This window comes from Chanos chanos, chromosome 3 (genome assembly GCF_902362185.1).
Source record: "Chanos chanos chromosome 3, fChaCha1.1, whole genome shotgun sequence".
Taxonomy (NCBI): domain Eukaryota; kingdom Metazoa; phylum Chordata; class Actinopteri; order Gonorynchiformes; family Chanidae; genus Chanos; species Chanos chanos.
In genome coordinates, this window is record NC_044497.1 from 48,464,780 (window position 1) to 48,490,275 (window position 25,496).

General features: G+C 40.4%; 1 protein-coding gene across 1 annotated transcript in view; it reads left to right on the plus strand.

The window, feature by feature from the left end:
• Window positions 1-25,496, plus strand: part of cacna1bb (calcium channel, voltage-dependent, N type, alpha 1B subunit, b) — a 103,389-nt gene that overhangs the window by 56,377 nt on the left and 21,516 nt on the right. The window contains exons 9-31 of the mRNA XM_030769155.1: window positions 272-361; window positions 1,935-2,024; window positions 2,742-2,960; window positions 3,395-3,507; window positions 4,086-4,198; window positions 4,617-4,748; window positions 8,195-8,267; window positions 8,517-8,634; window positions 8,874-8,941; window positions 9,121-9,227; window positions 10,527-10,589; window positions 13,223-13,966; window positions 14,390-14,577; window positions 14,867-14,993; window positions 15,421-15,550; window positions 16,537-16,596; window positions 16,993-17,099; window positions 18,595-18,606; window positions 19,630-19,650; window positions 21,057-21,153; window positions 22,965-23,125; window positions 23,611-23,754; window positions 25,256-25,457. Of these exons, the coding sequence (XP_030625015.1) occupies window positions 272-361; window positions 1,935-2,024; window positions 2,742-2,960; window positions 3,395-3,507; window positions 4,086-4,198; window positions 4,617-4,748; window positions 8,195-8,267; window positions 8,517-8,634; window positions 8,874-8,941; window positions 9,121-9,227; window positions 10,527-10,589; window positions 13,223-13,966; window positions 14,390-14,577; window positions 14,867-14,993; window positions 15,421-15,550; window positions 16,537-16,596; window positions 16,993-17,099; window positions 18,595-18,606; window positions 19,630-19,650; window positions 21,057-21,153; window positions 22,965-23,125; window positions 23,611-23,754; window positions 25,256-25,457 (3,179 nt within the window). The remainder of the gene's footprint in view (window positions 1-271; window positions 362-1,934; window positions 2,025-2,741; window positions 2,961-3,394; window positions 3,508-4,085; window positions 4,199-4,616; window positions 4,749-8,194; window positions 8,268-8,516; window positions 8,635-8,873; window positions 8,942-9,120; window positions 9,228-10,526; window positions 10,590-13,222; window positions 13,967-14,389; window positions 14,578-14,866; window positions 14,994-15,420; window positions 15,551-16,536; window positions 16,597-16,992; window positions 17,100-18,594; window positions 18,607-19,629; window positions 19,651-21,056; window positions 21,154-22,964; window positions 23,126-23,610; window positions 23,755-25,255; window positions 25,458-25,496) is intronic.

Here is a 25,496-nt window from a genome sequence, read left to right on the forward strand (position 1 = left end):
AGTATGGAAAATAAAAAATATGAAGACATATTGATCATCAGTTTTACATTACACAACTTTACATTATTGAACAAACTTTTTTTAGACTAGTAGGAATACCTGTGTCTCTGCTGCTAGCATTGGAGTTTCTATGCTTCTTCCTCTTCTTCTTCTTCTTCTTCTTCTTCTTCCTCTTCTTCTTCTTCTTCTTCCTCTTCTTCTAATTAAGAGAGCAAGCTATTTGTCACATAAACAAGTTTACATTGGCTGATTTACATTTTTCCTGTTACAGAGGAGGTGCTGCTGGCAGAGGAGGACCTGAATGCGGAGGAGAAGTCTCCACTCGATGGTGCGTGGTACAAGAGGAAACAGAATAACTCAGGTGAAAAGAGGACTAGGATGGTCAAAGGCCGGTTTGTAACCTATTGTAGTAACCTATTGTAAACTGTGCTGGTGTGAGGTATGGCTCCTCATATATAAATAAAAACATCATTCATCAAAACGATTTTGCACCAAAATGGAGCATAAATCGCTCATTATCCTTCTCTATCACTCTCTGTTCTTGAACATGGATGTAATCTTTCCCCCTTGGGAATAGTGGACCAATGAAAATGCTGTGAAATTGTAAACAGAATAGAAACTGCCTTCTATTAATCAGTTTAATTCAAATTTCAAAAGCACCTTTTGATTCACATCTGACTCAGTATCATGGGATTGTTGGGCTACGATGCTGTGAAATCTTGTACATCTTGCCCTCCCAATATCTGATTGGAAGCCAAGTCTCTATGCAGCACATCCTGTGACATGTGCTTGGCTTCCCCTGTGCTTTATCAAAGACCCATAATCTTTGTCTATTAGGGCTGGTGTGGAAGCCAACAGTAATGACAGGGATTAAGGCAATGGGGTTAATTGGATTAGTCACACACACACACACACACACACACACACACACACACACACACACACACACACACACACACACACACACACACACAGTTATCTGCTAGAACACAGCTGGAGTACACACGCTGACTCCCAGGAAGGCTGGTTCTAAGTTTGGTCAGTACAGTAAAATTCTCTGACGGCTGAATATAGTAGCTGTGTGACATTTTTACTGGCACATTAATAATTGTGTCACAATCTTTCAGTGTTTGCCATTGAAAATACTCAACATTAGTTCTCCGGGGGCCTTGCTTTGTCATATTGTTAGTACAACTGGCAGGTTACTTGACAGTCATTATTAGAAGGGTGTTTGTTTCTTTTTTTAAATTCCTCCACTTCTTTTATGTGTAGGAGGGAAAGTGGAGGTGGAGAAATGTGATTGATGGGATCTCCTGAGGGGAAGTAATTAGCCTTCAGTGCCTCATGGGTCCTTCTGTAGAGTAGTTTGTAGAGTGGAGAGGAGGGGGTGGAATTTGGCACTCAGGACTGATGCTTAGTCAGGCTTGTGTGTTATTACTCAGTATCTCTACGTTCACACATGATATGACTCATTATGAATTAACACCACAACTGTAAATATATGACTGTTTTCAGCTTTGTAATGAACAGCCATTCATTAAACTCTCACAAATATTTATGACATGGTGACCAATGACTAGACCCCTCATGACCTTTCATTGTCAAAAGCTTGTTGACTTCACACAGCCTGGTGAATTCAGCGGGAGAATTTGTCAAAATTCAGTGTCTTGTTTTTCCTTGAAAGACGTATGCCTGTTTAAATTACACTTGTTGATGCAAACGTTTTTAATAATTGAATAATTATAAAAATGATACATTTGATAATAATTTAAAAATGCTGCTTTCTTTTTAAACTTTTTGAGACACCCTAATTTATGTTTCATTTGCATGGACATATGCATTAGTGGTGTAACATTTCACCCTATTAACCATTTGGTTTAAATGTACATATAAAATAGTTAATAATTCTTCTCTTTGTGTTTATGTGCACGTAGTGCTGAAAAGAGCCAAAGTCAGGAAGGGTAAGAATGACCTCATCAGTGCAGAGGAAGGGGAGGAGCCCTTCACAGACATTTCCTCTGTCGGTAAGTCTGACCCTTTGACCTTTCACCGATCAGGGATTAGTCTCCAAAATTTTTGCATCCTATTTTCATCTATAGAATTGTCCATTATTAAAAATTACATCATTCATTCAAAAGCTGTTAGGATACATACAGAATCGATGTTTACCTCAGGAATTGTTTATTTTTGTCCAACAAAAAATTTGCTTTAAAGCACTGACTCATGAGAGTTGATCATTTATTGTAGGCTAGGAAGAATCGGGGGTTTACATTCGCTCTTCGGTCTTTGTGTCTTGTTTGTGATTTCTATGTTAAGCAGAATGGATTAGTACCGATATGCCAGTTATCTTAAGTAGCCAAGAGAGCTTTGGACGTGCTCGCGAAAAAAAAAGAGGGAGTTACAGTCTAATATTTCTGTCATTGTTTACAGCTTATAGTCGGTTAGAGCTCTCTCAGAGACAGATATCAGAGGTTGATTTATCTGCTATCGTTCCAACCGTAATTTGACCTTATTCGCTGTGTCCCATCTCTCCCCAGCTGTATGTCTGGGATGAGACATGTTCCAAATCATTTTGATAACCTTACTGTAATCACAGTAACAATTACCACTGTTCTGTCAGGGATATAAAATGCTAGAGGCTACAGCCTATCACCGAATATTCACTTTTGCCGAGGTGTGTTTGTGTACGATACATCTTGTGCATTAGTGTCTTGTGTGCTTTTACTCCCACACATGTACAGCACCCCCTGGGTCACCGTTTGCCAGAGCCAGCCTGAAAAGCAGCAGAAACGACAGCTCCTCGTATTTTCGCCGGAAAGAAAAAAGGGCCCGTTTCTTCATTCGGCGAATGGTGAAGGCCCAGAGCTTCTACTGGTTTGTGTTGTGTGTGGTGGGCCTGAACACACTATGTGTGGCCATAGTACACCACAAACAACCTGAATGGCTCACTAAGGCGCTGTGTAAGTCCTACAGACAGTCACCAGTTACTGTCAACATTCAGATAAAACTCCTGAAGATTAAGGAATTTAGTTCAATAACCTATCTATATCTATATCTATATCTATATCTATATCTATATCTATTTGTCCATCTGTCTATCTATATATACATATACATATGTTATACATATGCACACACACATTGATATATTGGAAAAGAATAACGTGATTCCTTAACAGAAAAAAATATTCTGTATTCCTCGACAAAGAAAATGTTCTACATAGAAAACATCTGCATTCTGGCAAAGGGCTTTATCTTAGACACATTTAAAACTGACAGTGGTTTAATTGGGTTACTTGAAGATTACACGATAATCTTCATTGTTTTCTGTGAAGTGTACCGGATTCTAATATATTTTTATATTTTTTCTGTGCTTGTTCTCTTTGATCGTTAGATCTGGCGGAGTTTGTGTTCTTGGGCCTCTTCCTGACAGAGATGACCCTGAAGATGTACGGCTTAGGACCCAGGAACTACTTCCACTCCTCTTTCAACTGCTTTGACTTTGGGGTGAGTCAGCATTAATGGACATAGTGTAGTTATTAACAGTTATGATGCTTACAGCAAGTATCAAATCACTCAAATGAAATTTTAGGGGTTTTGCTTGATGAGCCACTTTGATAATATTGACGCGGATCTACGATTTTATATTTGTACATGAATACAATCTGTTTTGCTCACAAATCCTTTTAACACTTTAGGCATACTTTATGATAGTCGATACTGTCTTTTATGAAAATCCTATTAGGATTTTGAGGTTTTTCTTTAGGATACCCTGTGGAGAACTTTGATCTAGTGATCAGCCAGTTCATCCCCATGTGTCTCATTCTCATTAATACGCAAATTTTATGTATTATGATATTTTCAGAGAAATATTCTTTGCTGACTATTCCAGTCAGCACACCAGTCATCTCATACACAGTTATTCATATAAGGGCTCTGTTTTCTTTGAGCTGTATTGCGGTGTAATTCCTTTATTGATATCATGACAATGCATTCATATACAGCTCAGATCATGATTGAGGTTTCTGTTGTTTACTGATGACTAGGACTAATGAGGCTGGTAATATAATTTTGTCTGTGCCAAGGTGATTTTGGGGAGTATTTTTGAAGTGGTGTGGGCTGCAGTCCACCCAGGAGCCTCGTTGGGAATCAGTGTTCTCAGGGCCTTGCGCCTGCTTCGCATCTTTAAAGTCACAAAGTGAGTGTGTTACTGATGTAGATCAAACACACACACACACACACACACACACACACACACACATGCACACACACACTATTGCTCCTGCTGTCTGTCTGCTTATAAATGATATAGTGACATTTTGGGAAACTACACATATTGCCAAAGTGTCCTCCAGGCAATGTTGTTCGATGTTTGTAGTAAATCGGTTTGTAATCCTCTTATAGTTTAATGCAGTACATGTACTTTTGTATTGCCTAGATTCCTCTGTAATCCTGTCACCTCCAACTGCTTTGTAGGACAGTGGAACAAAATTGAGATTCATTATCTATCAAAACTGAGCAGACATGTTCATTTTTGTGTCCACTTAATTTTCATATTCCCGTAATGTGTGACTCTCTCTCTCTCTCTCTCTCTCTCTCTCTCTCTCTCTTTTCAGATACTGGAACTCTCTGAGGAATCTGGTGGTGTCTCTACTCAACTCCATGAAGTCCATCATCAGCTTGCTGTTTCTGCTCTTCCTTTTTATAGTTGTCTTTGCTCTGCTGGGCATGCAACTCTTTGGAGGACAGTGAGTGTCAACTATTCACTCTCTTCTTCTATTCCTCTGGTCCTTTCCCATTCCTTCAGGACATCTCACATACTCCTGACAGTGTCCTCTCTGTTCCTAGCTCAGACTGGATTGAGCTCTGGTTGTATGTTGATCAGTTAAGTTCTTCATTGGTCACACACTAGGAACAATGAGCACTGAAATTCAACCTCTGCATTTGACCCATCCTATACACACAGTAGGAGCAGTGAACACACGCACACTCGGAGCAGCAGTGAGCACACATGCGCTCGGAGCAGGAGCAGTGGGGAAAAGTTGGGGGTTAAATGCCTTTTCCTGCCGGCCCAGGGGTCATAAGTCCGCTTCTCTGACCTTTAGGTCACAGCTGCCCTGGACCAGAGTAGCTTTAAAAACTGTCTACTCTCTGAGCTCTGGTGATTATTCAGTTGTAGGCATCTGTGTTAATCAAGGCAATTACAGTTTTGTCTGTTCTACCTCCTATCAAATATACATCCTCCAAAAGGCACCATCCGGAATTGGAATGAATTCCCTATCACTGATTGAAACCTCCAGCAACAGTTTGTGTTTAATGATCTTGTTTACTTGAGTCAGCTCTGATACACAGTACTGTGACTCTTGCCTCATTCTGTCACTAGTCTTGTGACTGTGGATTTGAAACCTGAATCTGATGAATATGCTGAATCCAAAACCCACAAATATATGCAGTCAAAACCTTTAAATCCCCCAGGATTGTACTTCCCTGCACTCTCTAAATGTGACTATCAATCATGTTTGGGCAGAGTAGACAGAGAGTTTTTGTCAGAAGATTTAGTTCAAACTTGAGGATCTGGATAAACCTCCAGAGAAAATTTCAGAGTGTTTCAATGACCAGTTTTCTTTCTTTCTTTTCTTTTCTTTTTTTTTTTTTTTGCGTTTGCGGAATGCTGCTCAATGCCTGTATCATGTGATGTTTCTTCGTTGTTCTCTGCCTTTCACATCCTCTTTTTTTTTGTGCACACACAGACATGAGAAAGGAGAAGTATGTGATGGTGGCTGCATTCTGCATTTAAATTTCCACACTCTGGGAATTACTGAGCAGATTATGCAATACGCTTACTTGCCTTAACGAAGAGCACTCGCACTGTCGACTGAAAAGAGAGAATAAAAAAAAGAGCCCGCCCTCTCTCTTTCTGTTCTTGGGATCCAAATGTTCCTAGCCAAAACAGGACTGCATTTGGCTGTCAAGTCCAAATGCAAAAATATAATAAGAAATATTTGTATTCGTACTTATACAATATGCAATGCAATTAATGAGTATATAGTTGCATAATATATAATACAGTTATATTAGTGCACAATATGTTTGTTTTCAATTAATCATGTGATACCATTAGCATTAGTAGAATAACAGTACAATGAATTCTATACATTTTTTACTTTAAGCCTGATATGATGTTTTTTTTTTTGTTTTAGCTCACATAGGTTCCACATTGAGGATGACAAAGAGTATTTAATAATTTGGACAATGTGACCTTTTTAGAATCTTGCCATCCTAATGGAGTTCCCTGTCTGAGTCTTATCCTCTCTTGACTCTTAGCCTAACTGATGAGCTTAGAGTCAACTCTGAGGTGATATTGCTTCTGTGTTGTCACTGTTTCCACACACTTGACGCTCCACTCTGTGCTGGCTGTAGATAAGAACATGAACTGTTCTGGAGTCTGTGGGGAGCACTCTGAAGTAGCTTGGGCCCTTGTGCAAAGCACTCACCTGTGTGTGTGTGTCTGTGTGTGTGTGTGTGTGTGTGTGTTTCCAGTCTGATTAAGTGAAGTCCCTGTAAATGCCTTTGGAGAATGCAACACCTCAGCCATCCATATGACTTTGAGTAAACACTGGTGGCCTGTGGTGAGGCTGGTAGCCCTGGATCCTTAATTTCTCCAAACCAAGGCGGATAAAAAAAAAAAAAAAAGTGTGTTTTCTTTTGGAGAGTAATCTCGAAAATGGGTTGATTGAATTTGTCCCCTCTCCACCTCAAGGCACTCTAGAGATGATAGAGAAAGAAAGAAAGCGAGAGAGAGAGAGTGTGTATATTTGAGTTGTGTAAGTGTGACCAGATGAGAATTGGTTTGCGAGGAGCCTCTGAAACTCTGCCAAAGTGACGATCATGCAGTGTGTGTTCACTGCTTTTGTTCTGTGTTTTTATGTTCTGTGCCATGTAGCATTTACTCGCTGATAACGCCCTAACTTATGCGTGAAAAATAATGAATATTTTTATGTGGCAAACAAATTGGTTGATATTAATTGGCATGGGTATTAATGATCATATTTTTCATGCATGTGACATATCAATAAAAGTCAGTGCACATAATGCATACTGACTTTTAGCCCATACCTTCCAAAAGAACATCTTTACATGTAGGGAGTAATGCACAGTGGGAAATTGCCTCTGGTGCTGCCGGTACCTCCAGAGTTCCTTCACATTTTGCTGTCAGTAATGAGCATTGTTTGGTATGTGCTGGAGCCAGAGGATGTGTGCGGGAAATTCACCAATGTTTTTGTCAGATTTAATATAAGATCAGTGAATTTGCTGTGAAGAGTGAACAGTTCAGACAGGGCTGGACAGTAATAATAGTAGCACAAAAATAATATTATATGACAAGATCTAGGTTTGCTTGTCTGCGAGTCCTATTGGTTTAGATCAGATAATAAGATTACCCCGTATGGATAGTAGAACATATGGAGAGTAAAAGCTTAGTTTTCTGTTCCAGTCCCCAGACAATAGGATAAAATATTAACAGCATTTCAGCTCTGTGAGAACATTAAATACTGAGGCACTTTGCTGCAAATCCAAAAGTGTCCTTCAGAAGTTATTCTCCTAATTACTCTGAAGGATTTTCTTTTCCTTTCCACGTCCTGTGTATATAGTGTGTATAGAAGAGAGTTACTGTCAGTAGTGTTGGAGCCACTCCTCCGCGCCAACCTCTGTCTGTTTGACCTCGTTTACGGAGAAAGTTTTGTGCCATGTGTATACAGCAATATTTCATTTTTAAAGCAGCATCCTCTGATGTGTAGTGAAACATTTGTCACGCTGCTGAAAACTTTGACAGGAGGGGCTCTCTGCTGAGAGGGAAATTTTTCCTCTGTTAGTGTCGATAAGCAGTGGGACAGAAAACCCATGCTGTTCTAGAATGTCTTTTGTTAAACTTGTAAAAGATTTGGTTAAATGACTGCTTTGAAACAAAATGCCACTGCCACTTATGATGTAAAAAAAAAAAACAAAAAAAAAAAACGATGCAGTGGAATCTTTTGAGCTGTACAAATGAGATTTCGTTCTTTGTTGAAATTTGATTGCACACATTGTCATTTCTGGGGTTTTTTTTTTTTTTTTTAGCAATTTGTCATGTTTCTGTGTATCTTCTATGCTTGTTTATTGTGATTGACTTTCACTGTGGCTTTCTCCCTTTTTCAAGGTTTAATACTGAGAAGGAAACACCTACCACAAACTTCGACAGTTTTCCTGCCGCCATAATGACTGTCTTCCAGGTACGCTGTACCTTTGGTTTCCCTAAATGATTCATACGTTTTTATCTGTTATTGCATGTCAAATTTCAATCATTTATAACATGAACATGCAAACAGCATCACAAAGCCATTTCCTTATAGATTGGTACGTAGGAATTTTGAGGTTAATTTTTGGCGTGTCTCATTACGTTACATATTCTTTTTGTGTAGTTCTGTTTGTGTGTGTTTGGTGTAAATGAAAAAAAAAACCCACCCATGCGTTGTGTACAGATTCTGACAGGAGAGGACTGGAATGCTGTGATGTATCTTGGTATCGAGTCCCAGGGTGGAGTGCGTCTCGGAATGTTCTCCTCTGTGTACTTCATTTTCCTCACTCTTTTTGGAAACTGTATCCTCTCTCCTCACTCCTTAGAAATCAGTCTGTAGGAAGCAAATAATAGATTTGCTGTATTGTTTCAAGGCCATGAGCTTTTTCAGTTTGCCCTAAGATTCAGGGATCTCTGTGTTCAGGATTGGAGTCCAGCAGTCCAAACAATCATTACCAGTTGTTGAATGGAACTTAACCCGGATAAATGTTTAAAGAGATCAATGAAATATATGCCAATTCCTTAGCCCAGACTTAACAAGACACTCTGCTCAATGTATTTTTGGCTATCGCCGTTGACAACCTCGCTAATGCTCAGGAACTAACAAAGGTAGACTCTATAATCTATGTACCAGTGTGTGTTCAGATGTTAATGGCTTGACTTAGATTGCTTGAAGGTTGAAGACTCACATCTATGAACTCTTTTGTAGTTTAATTAAGTTTCAAGACTTTTACTGTTTGATGGTTGCACTCGGATTTGTCTCCACACCTCCCTTCTCTGCTCATCAGGATGAGGAGGAGCAGGAGGAGGCGGCCACTAAAAAGCTCGCTCTGCAGAAAGCGATGGAAGTGAAGGAGGTCAGCCCAATGTCTGCTGCCAACATCTCCATCGCAGCGTAAGCACGCTCCCAATCTCCCTGTGGCTCTTTTTTCCCCCCCTCATTCTTTCACCTGTGTTCTGTTTTGTTAGGCACTGTCTATCTAGCTTACAGCTTTTCTGTGTGTGTATGTGTGTTTTACCGCACAGTTTCGCCTTTAAATGTGTGTGTCCGGGTGTCTGTGTGTTCAGATAAAATTCGTGTTTTTCTTATTGCTTAGTCCACTTCACCATTGGACCTCTCCACTCTCCACAGTGGAGAGAAGACATTTTGGCCATGTGTACATCTGCGGTAATGTCTGTCCCTGTAGCGTCAGTCCTGGCTAGTGTGTTGGTATAGCTTGATGGATATGAATGTGAACTTGGTTATTGTGTCAAAATTAAAGGCAGTGATATTCCTCCCTTCTGACAATTTTTCATAAATAATAAAGCTGTCGAAGTTCTGTGTACTATGTCAAGCAGAACGGGGAATCAGTGAGATTGCACAGTGATTTGGGGATCGTGTGAAATTTTCATTTAAGAAATGATAAATTTAGTTGTCCATTTTCAGTCACTGTAGTTTTCACTTTCTGTGCTCAGCTATGCTAAAGACAGTGTTTTTAATATTAGAGTAATATCATTAACTGCTATTATATTAGTTTCAAAATCTGAACAATTTTTGTCATTGTGCTGAATTGCCCCCTTTTTACATTTAATGAGAGACTGTCATTGGCAAAACTAAACCGCTCTCTTTTTCAGTAGATGTGGCAAACCTGTACATTATTTGTTTTCATTTAACAAGAACTTGTTTTGCTTTTTCAAATACAGTTGTTCCTGACAAATTTGGAGCGTATGACAACGCCATTTTCTGTATCATGTGTAAACATGCAAAAAAACATGCCTTTCAGATCAAGCCTTCTAATCAAATACCATTCGTACTTCACGTGTGTACTCACTGTATAGTTCATGAGACAGCAAATCATTTCACAAAAGGACCTATACAACACTGTTCTTTTGTTGTGTTTTACTGTATGTTTTTATTTGCCACTTAGTTCTCTTTTTTTCTACACTTTATAGATATGCACTTTATGTCTCTAAATTGTTTAATTTTTTGGTGACGCTCAAGTGGAGGAAATATTTCATACATTTTTCCTCTGCTAAAGTGGTGCCAGTGTGTGTTTATATGTATTTTAGACAAACAGGGGACAGGTCGACTGACAGACAGATGGGTGTATCTGAACGAAGTCCAACTGACTGCTGTCTGTTCCCCGACACACTTTTTCTTTTCTTTTGTTTTTTTGTCTCATTCTTTTTTGTTTGTTTTGTTTTGCATGTGCAGTTTTGTAAAGCAAAATCGAGATGCACTCTCTCGCAGCTCGTCCGTCTGCAGCGTTCATTCACCGTGAGTTCCACTCTCTGTTACAATATTCTCCCCCCACACCTTCTCCTCTCCTCTCCTCTCTTCTGCTCTCCTCTCCTCTCCTCTCCTCTCCTCTCCTCTCCTCTCCTCTCCTCTCCTCTCCTCTCCTCTCCTCTCCTCTCCTCTCATCTTCTCCTCTCCTCTCCTCTCCTCTCCTCTCCTCTCCTCTCCTATTTGGCTCTTTGGCTCTTTTCATCTTTTTCACATCTCTGTCATGGTAAAATCTTTCTTGTCTTTCCAGCAACGCCCTCAGAATTGCTTTGTATATCTGGATTAAGACATGCACTTTAATGCGATAACTTTTTCCAGTGTGACTTGCAGAGTGTATAACTGTCACCTAAAGATGATGACTCTGTCACTAATTACAAACTGCTGTAATTCAAATGTAATTAAAATGTATGTCTTATATACATGCGTTTCCAATATGTATGTTAGGGAATTGATCTGTAGAGATAACAAGCACCACTCAGAATATGCTGCTTTGACCCCATATATAATTTCAAATAGTAAAACATTACGTGGAAAGGCCAAAACGTGAGCATTCCACTACAGATTCAGGTAAAGTGCTTAGTTTTTTTTTTGTTTGTTTAGTTATTTGAATTCATTAATAGCACTAATCTATTCTTTAATTGATTACGGCACTAAACTTCAGAGCTAACAGTAATGTTGGCCATTGTCCAAATATTTATTTCTGTTCTATATTAGGTGGATTTATCTGCCATTTGTTGTAGTTCCACTTACACCGACTTCTATTTTCCTTCCTTTCGGTATATTTTTCTACTCAGAGACTTTCCCATTATGTCCACATTTCAGAAAAACCCCAGGCACTTTAAGTTTGTTTGGCTTTACAAGCAGGATACTTTTCTAACATGAATGAAAGCCGGGCTGCAAAAAGCACTCTCTGTGTGTAAACTGTTTTTTCCTTGTCGAGGTGACCGTTTGGGACCCATTGTACCTTGTGAATGATGCTGTTGCACACCGCTGGTCTTTGTGTGTGTGTGTGTGTGTGTGTGTGTGTGTGTGTGTGTGTGAGAACGAGCTAGAATTTCTTGGGAAGAACATTCTAATGTGTTCGTCTTTCTTGTCCGACCCATCTACATTCCATCTATGATTGCCTGTCTATGTGTTTCTTTCTTTCTTTCTTTTTTCTTTCTTTCTTTCTTTCTTTCTTTCTTTCTTTCTTTCTTTCTTTCTTTCTTTGTGTCTTTCTTTCTTTCTTTCTCTCTTTCTCTCTTCCCTCCTCCCTACTTTCTCTTGTTCTTACCCTTACACGTTTAAATGTGTATAAATCTCCTTTCAGGCAGGAACGTCTTGTCTTGAGCCTGTGTGTCTCACTGTGCTTTGTCACCCTGTATGTTGTTTTAGGAGCTTTGTCTACTCTCCTGCTCGTCGCTTTGTGAGGTATAGTCACGGCATAGGATTTGGTTTTTTTTTGGTTTGTTTTTGTTTTGTTTTCTTTTTGAGTTTTGATCACACTTGCACATTTACTGAATCTAATTCCATACCACTGCATCAGAGTGACCCAGACAACTTATAATTTCGTGTGTCAGAGGAATGAACCCAAGTCTTGATTCCTCTCTTATTTATCTTGAATTGAACTTGCTGCTAAACTGTCCCGCTGCCAAACAACACTCACATTTTTCATTTTACCAACCAAGCAGGGTGGTTCTGTTGGATACTGAATTGCCTTCATTTCCCTTTTACAAACCTTTTACTGCTATGCCAATGCTATGACACAGAAGTCCCAAAGTTCTACAGAACTGTAGTAGATATTTACTTTTTCAAATTTAGTCATTAGTTAATTAGAAGAGTATTGGTCATCCAGTAATTTTGCCATGGGCTTCCCTGGATGCAGAGTATACCCCAGAACTTCCTCTAGGTACTAAACAAAGGTTTGCAGCACCTTCTAGCCAGGATTGCAAGTAGCCCAGAGATCTCTCCAAGTCTATCAAAAGTACTTTAATGTGACTTGCCCTACTGTATGTGCTGAGGTTTGTAAAATTAAAGGAGTTATGGAGTGAATAGGTGACAGACTACCCTACAGGGAGACCATGGGCTGAATTGTGAGAAGGAAATTTGCTGAGGGAGTGAGATTAATTAAGTGGTATGAAACTCTAGGACTTAGGCCGCCATTCCATTAAAAGTAAATTTACCAAGTTATCTAAAAGTGCCTAAGATTGATAACTCTCTGCTCCCTGCTTCTCGTGGAGCTCTCTGAGGACCAGAGCAAATGTCAAAGTGGAGTTAGGAAAAGCATGAAACACAAGAGCATGTAAGTTCTACACCTAACGCCTTTAAGGGATCCTCCATAAAGACCGTCTCTTCACATCACTTTCAGCAAGAAACCTTTGCAGCAACAGTAACTGGAGACAATTTTATGCTCTTAATTGTTTATCTGTGCTTTGACAAACACCAATACTTACTTTAACAGTAATCAATACTTATGGCCGATAATCAGGCTGTACAGATTAAGTATCGACAGATATCTGTGGATGGCAAAAGATGGTCTTCCTATGGACGCATATGTTGCCTCTGACCTATCAAAGTCAGTGAGTAGAGAGCATGTGCATATCATTTGCAGTCACTGACTGTACCAATATTCTCTGCACCCATAGAAAGGAGCAGCAGAGATCTCAGAAGATGATGTCTGTATGGGAGCAGCGCACCACTCAACTGCGAAGACACAACATTCGTGCCAGTAGCGAGGCTCTGTACAACGAACTGGAACCAGAGGAGCGTCTGCGCGTGTCGAACGCGCTGCACCTGCGGCCTGACATGAAGACCCACCTGGATCGGCCTTTGGTCGTGGAGCCCGCTGATGGAGAAAAGCCCAAAACACCTGGCGAGAAGAGAGGGGAAAACGAGGGTCAGGACGAGACTCTTCCTCCTTCGTCATCCTCATCTTCACACCCACGCAAACACCACCGGCACCGCGATAGGTCGGCCAACGAGAACGGCGACGCGAGCGAGGGAAAGACGGGAAGGCACCACACGCATCACAGCCGAAGCCGCGATCACCATAATGGGCAGCGGGGGAGAGAGGGAGCGCTACAACGAAGCTACAGTCAGGATGGCGGAGGGCATCTTTATTACCAGAGTGGCTCTCCAGAGGAAGGGGGAGAGGAGAGAGACCACCATCATCATCATTCCCACCGTCTGTCTAAAGACGATAACGGTAATGGTACCATCGCTAACGGTGCCAAGGGTGAAAGAAGGACACGTGGGCACAGGGAGGGGGAGATTGGTAATGGAGAGAGAAGGAGGCACCGGACGCGTCTGGCCAGAGCCCAAAGCACGATGGATGGAGATGAGAACAGAGAGACTGGAGACAGAGAGGGAGTCAGACCTACTGGACACAGGTGAGATATTAGGACTCAAATGAGGAGAGATGTGTGGAGAGTGGAGGCAAATGACTCTGCTTTCTAATTGCTACACTCCATCAAATGATGAAAACCAATTCTTTGTATCTCAGAGCCCCAGTGAAGGTTATATTAGTTTTGATTAGTTTTGATTTGATAGTTATTTATATTTATTTATATTTACATTTTGATAAAGCAGCCTCTGAGATGCGCTTGTGGAGACACATAAAACCCAAGCCTTAACAGGTGACCATTTATTGTCAGGTTGTTTTCAAGGGATAGACTGATTATTTCGTTGTTTTTCAGGGTTAGATGAATTGGTTGTTTTCCAGGGATAGACCGATTGTTTGGTTGTTTTTCAGGGATAGACTGATTCTTTGGTTCTTTTCCCAGGGATAAACTGCTTGTTTGGTTGTTTTCCAGGGATAAACTGACTGAGGTTGAAGGTGATGGCTCAGCGACCACCCCACTGCAGTCCCCCACTGCCTTGTTAACAGAAGAGAAGTCAGAGGACACAGATAACTTAAAAAACAGCAGCAGAATTGGTACCACGGGAATCAACATCCCTGTGACCCTTACTGCACCACCAGGAGACACCACCATCATCTCCAGTCAGTGCCTCACTCCTGCCAGGACACACCTCATTTACCACAGAACATTACAGTCTATGGAACATTTGCTTTAGGGAAAAAAAAATCAATACGCAATTTGCCTTATAAACAGCTGTTAGCATTTATTTTTGCTTTTTAAGTGGTGCAAATATATTTCCCAGTCTGACTCAATTGTGTCCTCTTTTACTGGAAAAGTAATAAGTAATAAGTATAATTTAATCATGAATTAATGATGCGTTCTGTTGTTTTCTTCCTGTAATGAACCGAGACAAGTGTCCCTGTTTTGCAGTGAATAATATTGATGGCGAGAGTCTTCTTTTGAATGAAGAGAAGAAAGACCTGGATGATGTGAACCAGAATGGTCCCAAGCACATCTTACCTTACAGCTCCATGTTTGTTTTCAGTCAGACGAACCCGTACGTATGGCTCAAGCCACTAAACTGCCACGGCACATCAATCTTCTGTCTGAGCATGATACAGATACATTATATGACTACTTTTGTGTTAATTTGATGATACAGTTAATTAATAACTAAGCAGGTTGATGTCCTTGCACATCATGTTGATTTTTTGAAATCTGGTATTTATCAGAGAAGGTAATTAACTGTCATGTACTGAGAGACAGACAGATATTTGTACTCTTCACAGATTTAAACCAATGCAAATGACAGCAGTCGGATTGTATCATTACTGCATGATTATGTCATATTTCTGAGTATATCTTAAAGAACATCAAAGGATTCCATGGGCTGAAACCTGCTTGCTTTCTGTCTCTCTCTCTCTCTCTCTCTCTCTCTCTCTCTCTCTCTCTCTCTCTCTCTCTCTCTCTCTCTCTCTCTCCAGTGTGCGACGGCTGTGTCACTACATTGTAAATCTACGCTATTTTGAGATGTGCATCCTAATTGTCATTACCATGAGCAGCATCACACTGGCTGCTGAGGACCCAGTTCATGCCGATGCCACACGCAATAATGTGAGACCACCAGCCCACCGGCCCCTGACTGCCTAAAGAAACACACACACACACACACACACACACACACACACACACACACACACACACACACCACACACACACCACACACATTACACACACAAATAGTGCTGCTCCTAACACTCAGAGGGGAAGCAAAACTGTCATGGTTTCAGATTGTTCTGACAACTTAATCAAGCCTAAGGAACCAAGAGACCAAACGTAAAATGAAAAAATACCACATTATCATAGTGATGTATAAATGTTTTTTCACCTGGCTGTTTAGCTGCTGGGTTCAGCTGTTTACTGCTTTAAGCAAATTTACTGCTTTAATCAATGTGTTATGAAAACATTATTATTTACATTAGATAAACAACAGACTCTCAGAGTAAAAAAAAAAAAAAAAAAAAAACCCTGTTAAAGCAGAAGAGAGACCCTTGGTAGATCAGGGAACTGCTGTCTCCTCTGGAAAACCCACTGGGCCTTATAGTGACTCTCTGACTCTCTGCAAAAGCAACCAAGCTTAATGAAGACTGATTTAGAGAAAGAGGAATATGGAAACATGTCTTTAGATCTCTCGGTCCTCTCCGCTTTGCCTTCCAAATGACCGCGTTCATTGACTAGGCTTGATCGACTTGTCAGAATAATCTCAGCTCCCTCTCAGTGTTTCCTCACTGTTATGTACTCTTGTGAGATAAACTAATCAGGATGCTTTGGTTTCAACGTTGACGGAAAAGACAACTTGCAACTTTCGCGTTCCAATCTAAATTTCACTTGAAAGAAATTGTGCATTATAGAGCAGATGAAAGATATGATCTTGAATATATGTTCTCAAGGGTAGATAATATGTACAATGATGGCCTCTGACACCCAGGAATACCTCTAGATGAGGATTTGAATCTTCATTCACTTCTGCTTTTGTTTATGAACTCACTGGTTATTGTTTTTTTTTTTCAGTGCATATAGTAGTTTTGTTCTTCTTGTAGGTGCTGAAATACCTAGATTATGTTTTCACGGGTGTGTTCACTTTTGAGATGGTAATAAAGGTGAGTTAATAACCCTAATCAGAAATATTCCCTGTAAACTAAACAGAGCAGAGAATAGTTTCACTCCCCAGTTGTCTTAGTCTCCTTAGTGACATCACTCATGTCTTGTGTAAGGACTCATTTGCATATGAGTATTATATATACAGATAAATATATTGAATTTTTGTGCAAATGCTTCTTGTTATGCAGTGTTTTCCTTGCTATATAGAGCAGGCTGAAATCAATTCATATGAATGATTAATTATATATGCTGAAAATAAGTAATTGCTTAGTGAGAGTACACATTTATAGATGTTTAATATTATTAATACATAGGTATGTGGAATTAAAAATATATATATAGCCGTGTGAAGAAAAGAAAAGTCTATATTCCCTTCTTCTTTTCTTCCTGGTCAGATGATTGATTTAGGGCTACTACTGCACCCTGGATCCTATTTCAGGGACCTGTGGAACATTTTGGACTTCATTGTTGTCAGTGGTGCACTGGTGGCTTTTGCCTGCTCGTAAGTAAAGAACAGTGAAGTTTTTTTGCATTCTAAATCTGTCTCAGCATTTGACAGGAAACTGAACTTCATGCTGTCACTTTAAATACGGCATGAGCATTCAAATGAAAATGATGGAAATGAGACATGACAGCAAAATCTCTCTTATTTTTAGAACAAAATTGAGCAAGCTCTGTAACGTTCTAGTGTGTGAGTGTGTGCGTGTGCATGTGTGTGTGCATGAGCGTATGTGTGTGTGTGTGTGTGTGTGTGAGATTTCCTGTGGAATGTAAGATTTGTTAACTATTTTTTTTCTGTTGGTTCTTAGAGGGGATTATTCCCTTTTCTCACACCTGTGGTAACGATGCTGGTTTACTGTCTGAGCGCTGGTGTCCCATGGGTGCACTGCAAGACACAAATAACAGCTTACATTAAACCTGCCAGCATTGGCCCATCCCTCACTGCTCTCCCACTGTTTGTCTTCCCATATCTACAGGCTCCCACTATGCAGCCTGTAGTTATTTACTCCAATGGCTTTTGAATAGCCCCACACCTCCAGCCCACCCCCGTCCACTAGGATATACACGCACGGACGCATGGACGCACACGTGCACGCATAGACACATGCTGAGATACACACGCACACACATGCATGCGCACACACACTCACACGCAAACACACACACACACACACACACGTGCGCAGACACACAAAGACTACACAAAAAAGGACTCTTGCAAAAAGACACAAGGAAGCTAATCCTTTGTTCTTTAACGGAGCTTGTGTGTGAGTGTGTGTGTGTGTGTGTGTGTGTGTGTCTGACTGACTTGATGATGAGAATGAAGTCTGTTGTGAATTATGATAGCTAAGCTTCCAGTGTGCAGCTGCTCTTCCCTCTATCTCTCCCTCTCTCTCTCCCTCTCTCTCTCTCTCTCTCTCTCTCTCTCTCTCTCTCGGGCTGATGACAAAGAACACCCTCAGGTGATTTAAAATAAAACATGTGCACAGCAATGAGATGGAGCCATAAAGACGGGCTATTAGAAAAAGCCTTTTTTTTTGTGAAGATTAACATCACCAAATGACTGATTCGTATCAGCATCACTGTCTGCTCCCCTGTTAGCCTGCGACTTTGTGTCTCACTTCTGCCAGCTGCCAGCTGTAGACGTTTATCAAAATGCAGATGTTTAATCAGAAACAACTGCAGTCTTTGCTAAGTGAAGAAAAATAATGTAGTATTTCAGTGTGGTGTTCAAAGTCTTCCATCCCATCCTCTTTTTCTAAATGCAGACATTTCAGCCCTGCATCACTTGTGTAATCTATTGCCTCTCATTCTCTCTCTCTCTTTCTGTCTCTTCCTATTTATTTCTAATGGCAGTTATTTGGCTCATCTGTTTGTGCTGTTTGGTGGCCTTTACTCTGTCTCATCTCTCTCTCTCTCTCTCTCTCTCTCTGTCTCTGTCTCTCTTTTTTCTGTTTCTTCCCCTCTGACTCTTTCTTGGCTTTAACTGCTGTCAGGAGCTTCATGGGGTAATGCTCTTGCTACTGTTCACTTTCTTCTCTGTATACATTTGCCTCTATATGTGTTGCCTCTTTGTGTGTATGTGTGTGTGGGACTGTGTGACTCCATATCAGCAGTGTCTATGCTTAGATACAGACTGGCACGACATCATAATGCAAAACCTTATCATCCTCATCTGTCTACTGTCTCTGCACTCTATTGTTCCCCCTGTGGAAGAACAAAAAGACAAATCGGTGTTGTAATGTAGAAAATTAACAGTGAAAGTAAGTAATAACTGGGCTTGGACTGGACTTAATATAACTGGATCACAATATCTCACATTACGTATCATTTACCTTACATATATTTAACTCATTCTAGCCTCTGTCATTCCATGACAGTAATATCAGTGGATTAACTGCAGTGGGATCGGCATGCTACACACAGTGGCATCATCGGCATTGTTTGTCATCAGTGAATGGATGCAAGACCTCAGCAACAGGCCTTGCATTTGTGTCTCTGTAAAGGTTTATTCATTTATGTGCAGCGTTCGTGTGTGTGTGTGTGTGTGTGTGTTTTGTCCTCTGTCATGACACTGCACTTATTCATCCTCCTTCTACATTCACCAAACAGTCTTGTTTAGTATGGTTTTGTGTAAATTACTATTGCATTTATTTTTAATAGAGTTTAATAGTTAAACATACATGACGGACAAGACTAATCTTCATTGTATTATGTTTCTGAGATGTGCCATTTCCTCTGTTTAATTATTATATCAAATATTGTTTTTACTCCATCCTTTGGTAATTCTTTCTTTGCTATCAGACCCTCCACAACCTTGCAGCTAAACAGCCCTGTCTGTTTTTTTTTATCTTTATTATTTATTTATGCAGTTTATGCTGCCTTTATTGCTTATCTGATTCTATTGCTTATTCTCTGTCTGTCAAGCTATCATAATTTGTTCTGTGCTTATCTCTCTGTTTATGTATGTTTGTATTTGTCTGTATATATGTACATATATGCATGTGTTTATCGTTGCTCTCTTTCATCAGATCGCAACAAAGTGTGACCAGGTGGGGACTGTCTTAATCTCTATGGTTACCCCCCCCCCCCCCCCCCCCCGCCTGTCTGACCTGCTCAAACACACCAACTTATTCCCCCAGTCCCTCCCTGCCCCATTCCCAAACAGAAAACGATGGCCTTTTCCCCTTTCACCCCCTTAATCCTCCATCCCAGCAAGGGGCCAAAGAAACTATCCCTCCCGGAGTTTTCAGAAGATGTACGGGCGTGTTTAGCCGAGTGTGACCGTTAAGAGGGCTGTGTGATAAACCTACAGAACTTAAGAAGTTTTATGTGACCTATAGTAACCTTTTCCTAACTTACATATTAATCCCTGTCCCATAACCTCGGCAGGAAAAACCCCCCCAAAAAAACACCTCTCTTTGAGTGGGACTAAGCAGTGCTTCTGAAAGCTGTGGGAGAATAGTTCATTCTGTCCTTATCTGAAGACCCCTTTTTTTCTGATACTCTACCCATGGTTCCAATGGGAGGTGTTTGCTATCAGAGCATGAGCATTGCATGCCCTTGTGATAGTGTAGAGAACACCTTATGGGAGAGAAAAAGTGTCCAAAAGTGTCCACCCCCCACAACATAACCGAGCTATGCTACCCTATTCCACCACTGAGTTTCCATCCCGTAAGACGTTCTGTGAAGTCCACAGCCTTTAACTAAACCGGGCTGTTCATCTATCAGACACATATATCTGACTCTCACTGTCCCTCTACCTGTTACTCAGGGGCACTGGACAGGGGTTTTTCTTGAGGGAAATACACTTTTTTCCATGAAGACATCTTCAGAGTGAACGTTCTCCTTCTGTCTCTTCATGAAGTGAAGTGGAAACAATATGAATATCTTATCCTTTTGTCAACACAGAGCTTTAGAATTATGCTTTCTTCTCTCTTTCAGTTTGATGGAGATAGTGTCCTAAAAGCTAATAGCGTTAGACACACCAAGTTTAGAGCTGTGTCCATAAATTTCAGTTTCTTTCTCTCCTTTCAACATTCTGCTCATGCCTGAGACGTCGGTGATTCTCACAAAGAGACTGTCCCTGTTGTCTGGGTTGTTTCTTTGTATTTTCTTTGAGCTAACATTGTGTGTTACTGTAAAGAGTCAGGGGAAAGTGCTCTGACTTATTCAGACTCTCTGCATGAGAAAATTTACATCTTAATCTGCGGGTGGTAGGCTAGCTTGGCTCTCACATGCATGTAATATACTAACCCAGGAACAAAGATTACTGGCCTATGTAATTCAGAATTACAATGGTGGCCTAAGAGAAATAAAGTCTTAGTTGGAGTAGGGGAGATATAACTGGTCTGATGTGTGTGTGTGTGTGTGTGTGTGTGTGTGTGTGTGTGTGTGTGAAGTGATGTATGAAATAGAGACTCTGTGAGTTTTCTAACTCTTTGTTGCTTTCTTACAGAGGGACCAAAGGGAAGGATATCAATACCATTAAGTCTCTCAGGGTTCTGCGAGTCCTGCGACCTCTGAAGACCATCAAACGACTGCCCAAACTCAAGGTACAGTCAATTTCTTTTCCAGTCACTTACTGTCAGTTGATGTCTTTTCAAGTCCCATGCTGTCCTAATCAGTCCCAGGCTCCTATGCTGTGCCCTCCAGTCCCTCTAGTCCCACACTGTCCTAAGCATCTTGTCCTTCTCAGTACCATCTTGTCCTTTCTAGTCGTAGTCTATGTTTTCCAGTTCTGAAGCTCATGAACAGTGTGAGTTCTAACTGCCGTTCTTTTCTCTGAGGGACTGTCATAGGACCCACAAGTAATTACTGAAGAGAGAAACAATCAAACCCCTCAAGGGGAACCTTACTGCATGTTAGATTTGCCTGTCTATCATAATGTAAAAATGTGGTGTACCATGGGATGTAGGGATAAATGACAGATGCTAATCTGTCACATTCATATACAGATGATCCTACCAGGGGCAGTATCACCCGGTATCTTTTCAAACAGAGAGGAAACAAGGCTGATTGATGACAGAGAAATTCCAGCTTAGACAATAAAAAATGAAATAGTTTCAACAGATTTTACAGCAGTAAGAGTGAAAGATGAAAGATCCCTCATTGTATTCTGGGGTACCGTGGTATGCGTGCGTACGTGCGTGCGTGTGTACGTGTGTACGTGTGTACGTATGTGTGTGTGTGTAGAGTAGAGTAAAACTTTAATGTTCCCAAGGGGCAGTTTGCTTTACAGACAGTAGTTCAACAGAAGAACATACAATACATCATATACATACAGAGTACAAGATCCATATCTCCCACACTTTCACCATGAATCCTAGGGAAAAGACATAAAGATGCAAAGACATCCAGGGTTATTGTTTGTTTTTAAAAACCAATAACAGATGGGACAAAGAACAATTTGCATCTATTAGTGCCACCTATGAGGAGACTAAACCTCCGCCCAGATGGAAGCATCTGGAACTCAACATGTAAAGGATGTTGAGGGTCCAGAGATGACCCTCACTTCATACAGGTGCTGAAGGTCATTAAGGGTAGCGCCAGTAATCTTATGGCACAGCTTGACAATTTTTTTTCAGTTTGTTCCCATTTTTGAAACTAAGACTGCCAAACCAACATATCATAGGAAAAGAAAGGACAGCTCAAGAATAGTATAATAAAACATTTTCATCTGTGTCACGTCCACATTAAAAATTCACAACGTAGCACAAATCGTTTGAAAATGAACTTGAACTTGGATTTACCGAAAGAGGTGGAAAAGAACAACCGTTGATTTGCCTTTTTACATATAGCATACGTATATTTGTGTGTGTGTGTGTGTGTGTGTGTGTGTGTGTGTGTGAGATGAATCACTACCTCTCACAGTAACACACTCGGTTAATAACAAACATGAACAGTCCTACTGTTTCCTACATAGTGATCAAATTACACAGATGACTGCACAAACAAATCAGATCTGATAGATTTAGACTTCTGTCTCATTACATGAGTAGATGGTAGGAAGTACTGAGCTTCAGTGCTCCTTTCCTCCAAACAAGGAGTATTACATACTTGCGCTCTAACAGAATGCAGAATATTATTAATACGAATATGAGACGTGAATTTATGAATATTAAAAGAACTGTTTTTTGACATAGTTATCCAACATGGTAACGTTTGCAAGAGCTTCATACTGATAAAAATAAACCGTGTTTTTGTCATGAGGAGCGTGTGTTTGTGTGTGGGTTTGTTTGTAGTTGGTGTCGGTATGTGTGAGATCCTGTGTGTGTGTGTGTGTGTCTGTGTGTGTCTGTGTGTCTTTGTGTGTGTGCACATGTTTATATGTGCGTTTAATATTTTGTATTTTTTCTCTCCTTAGGCTGTGTTTGACTGTGTGGTGAACTCTCTGAAGAACGTGCTAAACATCCTCATCGTCTATTTCCTCTTTATGTTCATCTTTGCTGTCATTGCTGTACAACTCTTCAAGGGCAAATTCTTCTACTGTACAGATGAATCAAAGGAACTGATGTCGGACTGCAAGTATGACACTAGCCAGGCTTCTCTGACCACTTCTACTGCCAAATCCTTGTCTTATCTCTTCTCGTATTCAATATAGCAACCATGTCAAAATTTCTTCATCTCAGAGCAGTTGCCCAAGGCTTAGGGATGTGACTAGAAAACTATAATATTTCTCACATTTATAGTCTGAAGTATGGACAGCACTAATTGCGGTATGATATTTGTGAATATATTTTCTTGTAGTCTCAAACTGAAATCTAAATGAAACAGTAAGAGAGAAGTATATTTATAGAGATAAATGGATTATGGAGTGATAACAATTTAGAATCATAATTCTTAGAATATCCTTAGTAAAATCATTTCGCCACAGGAAATCCTGTGGAGTATAGCTGTTAACTACTTATGTTTTGAAACAAATTGTTTGGTTCTGTCTCATTTTTGTGAGAACCTGTATATATGTGTGTATGTGTCAGTAATGCTGCCTCTGTTTCTCCTTCACTGTACAGGGGTGATTATCTGGAATATGACGATGATTATGTTGTATCTGCAAAAAAGCCACGGGTGTGGAAGAAATATGAATTTCACTATGACAACGTGCTCTGGGCGTTTCTCACCCTGTTCACTGTATCTACTGGGGAGGGCTGGCCAATGTGAGTACACCCCCCCCCCCCCCATAGCTGACGCTGTGAACGCAAACCTGCACAATATAGACCGGCACCGCCACAGACAACAAACCAGTGACTGACCAGCTGACACAAACCACCGTTCACCAGACACACAAACTCACCAAAAAACAAAAAAAAAAAGTATAAACCGTGAATTTATAAATACATTTGTGCAATTTATAGTCTGTGTCAATACAGTACAAAAGATAAAAGCAAAAGCGATGAATTAATCCAGGATCGGAAAGTAATCTTATTCACAATGCCATGCAAAAGAATGAGAATATTAAGTAACAGAATGAGGATGAAAACTGATGGATATCTATGGAAAAGACAAGCTTTGTCCCATCTGCCAATTGCTTTTAAACCATGATGTTTGGATACGAGGTGTCATTTTGAATGCTCCTTAGATCAGTGATTGTGGGTTTGTGTGAGTTCGAGCTCATGCATGCTCATATAGCTGTTTAGTAATGCGTGAGTAGTTGTCTTTCTCTCTCTTTGTCCCTCTCACTCTCTCTCTCTCTTTCACTCTCTCTCTCTCTCTCTCTCTGTGAGTGTGTGTGTGTATGTGTGCGTACTGAAGAGTGAAGGCCCTAGTCATTTGAAATGATGTGTATTTGCTGAAGCAGTCAGGAAACAGAATGTCCTTAAGTGCCACTCTTACTTAATATCTAATCTTCTCTCTCTCCTCATCTTCCCCCACAAGAAATCATTACATTGAACACATGCTTGAGTCAATCAGGGATATCATAGTGTAGAATTAAAATTCTATTTAATTAAACTCTATGAGCTAATTCTTCTTTAGGATTATATTTTAATAAACAGTACAATTCTGGAACAAAGACCTACTGCACTACAGTGTTTCCACATATCATACCATTACATTTATAGAGGCACCGGTTCATTTTTTCAGAACTTGAACTGGTTTAAATCCCTGTTGACTCAGAACCAGAAGGCTACAGGCTCTACTGTCCATGTCCCTGACAGCTGCTTTTGTGCTCTGGAGCAGGGAGCGTGACCCCAGGTTGCTGGAACATGGAATCGCAGAGTCCCCCGGCCCTTGAATTGGCACAAGCCTAATTGTGCTCAGTGCAAAGGATAGAAAAGAAAGAAAGAAAGAGAGAGAGAGAGAGAGAGAGAGAGAGAGAGCGAGACACTCTCATTACTTTAAAGTACTACTATTTTGGGTTGGGGGTGAATGAGTAATTTTTTTTTGACCAAACTGAAACTGATATAGCCTGCACGATACTGTTCCCATGAAATATCGACAGACTCTACGTGATTCTTTTTTTTATAAATTTTTCTGACAATTCAAAAAATTTGCATGGGACAGTTTTCACCAAGTTTCTGTTACAAAGGGACTACAATGCCCCTGTTTTATTGAATACTTGACGAATGAAGTACGAATTGTTGAAAAGACAGTGATGTATTGAACAGTTTTTTTTTTTTTTTTTAATTTGTACGATTTTTTTTTTCCTGTACTCTCCAGGGTGCTGAAACACTCAGTTGACGCCACATATGAGGACCACGGTCCTAGTCCAGGTTTCAGAATGGAGACCTCCATCTTCTACGTAGTCTATTTTGTCGTCTTCCCTTTTTTCTTTGTCAACATTTTTGTGGCTTTGATCATCATCACGTTCCAGGAGCAAGGGGATAAAGCCATGTCTGAATGCAGTCTGGAGAAAAATGAGGTACGGAGCACATCCATCATCATAGTCTCTTTCTGTAAA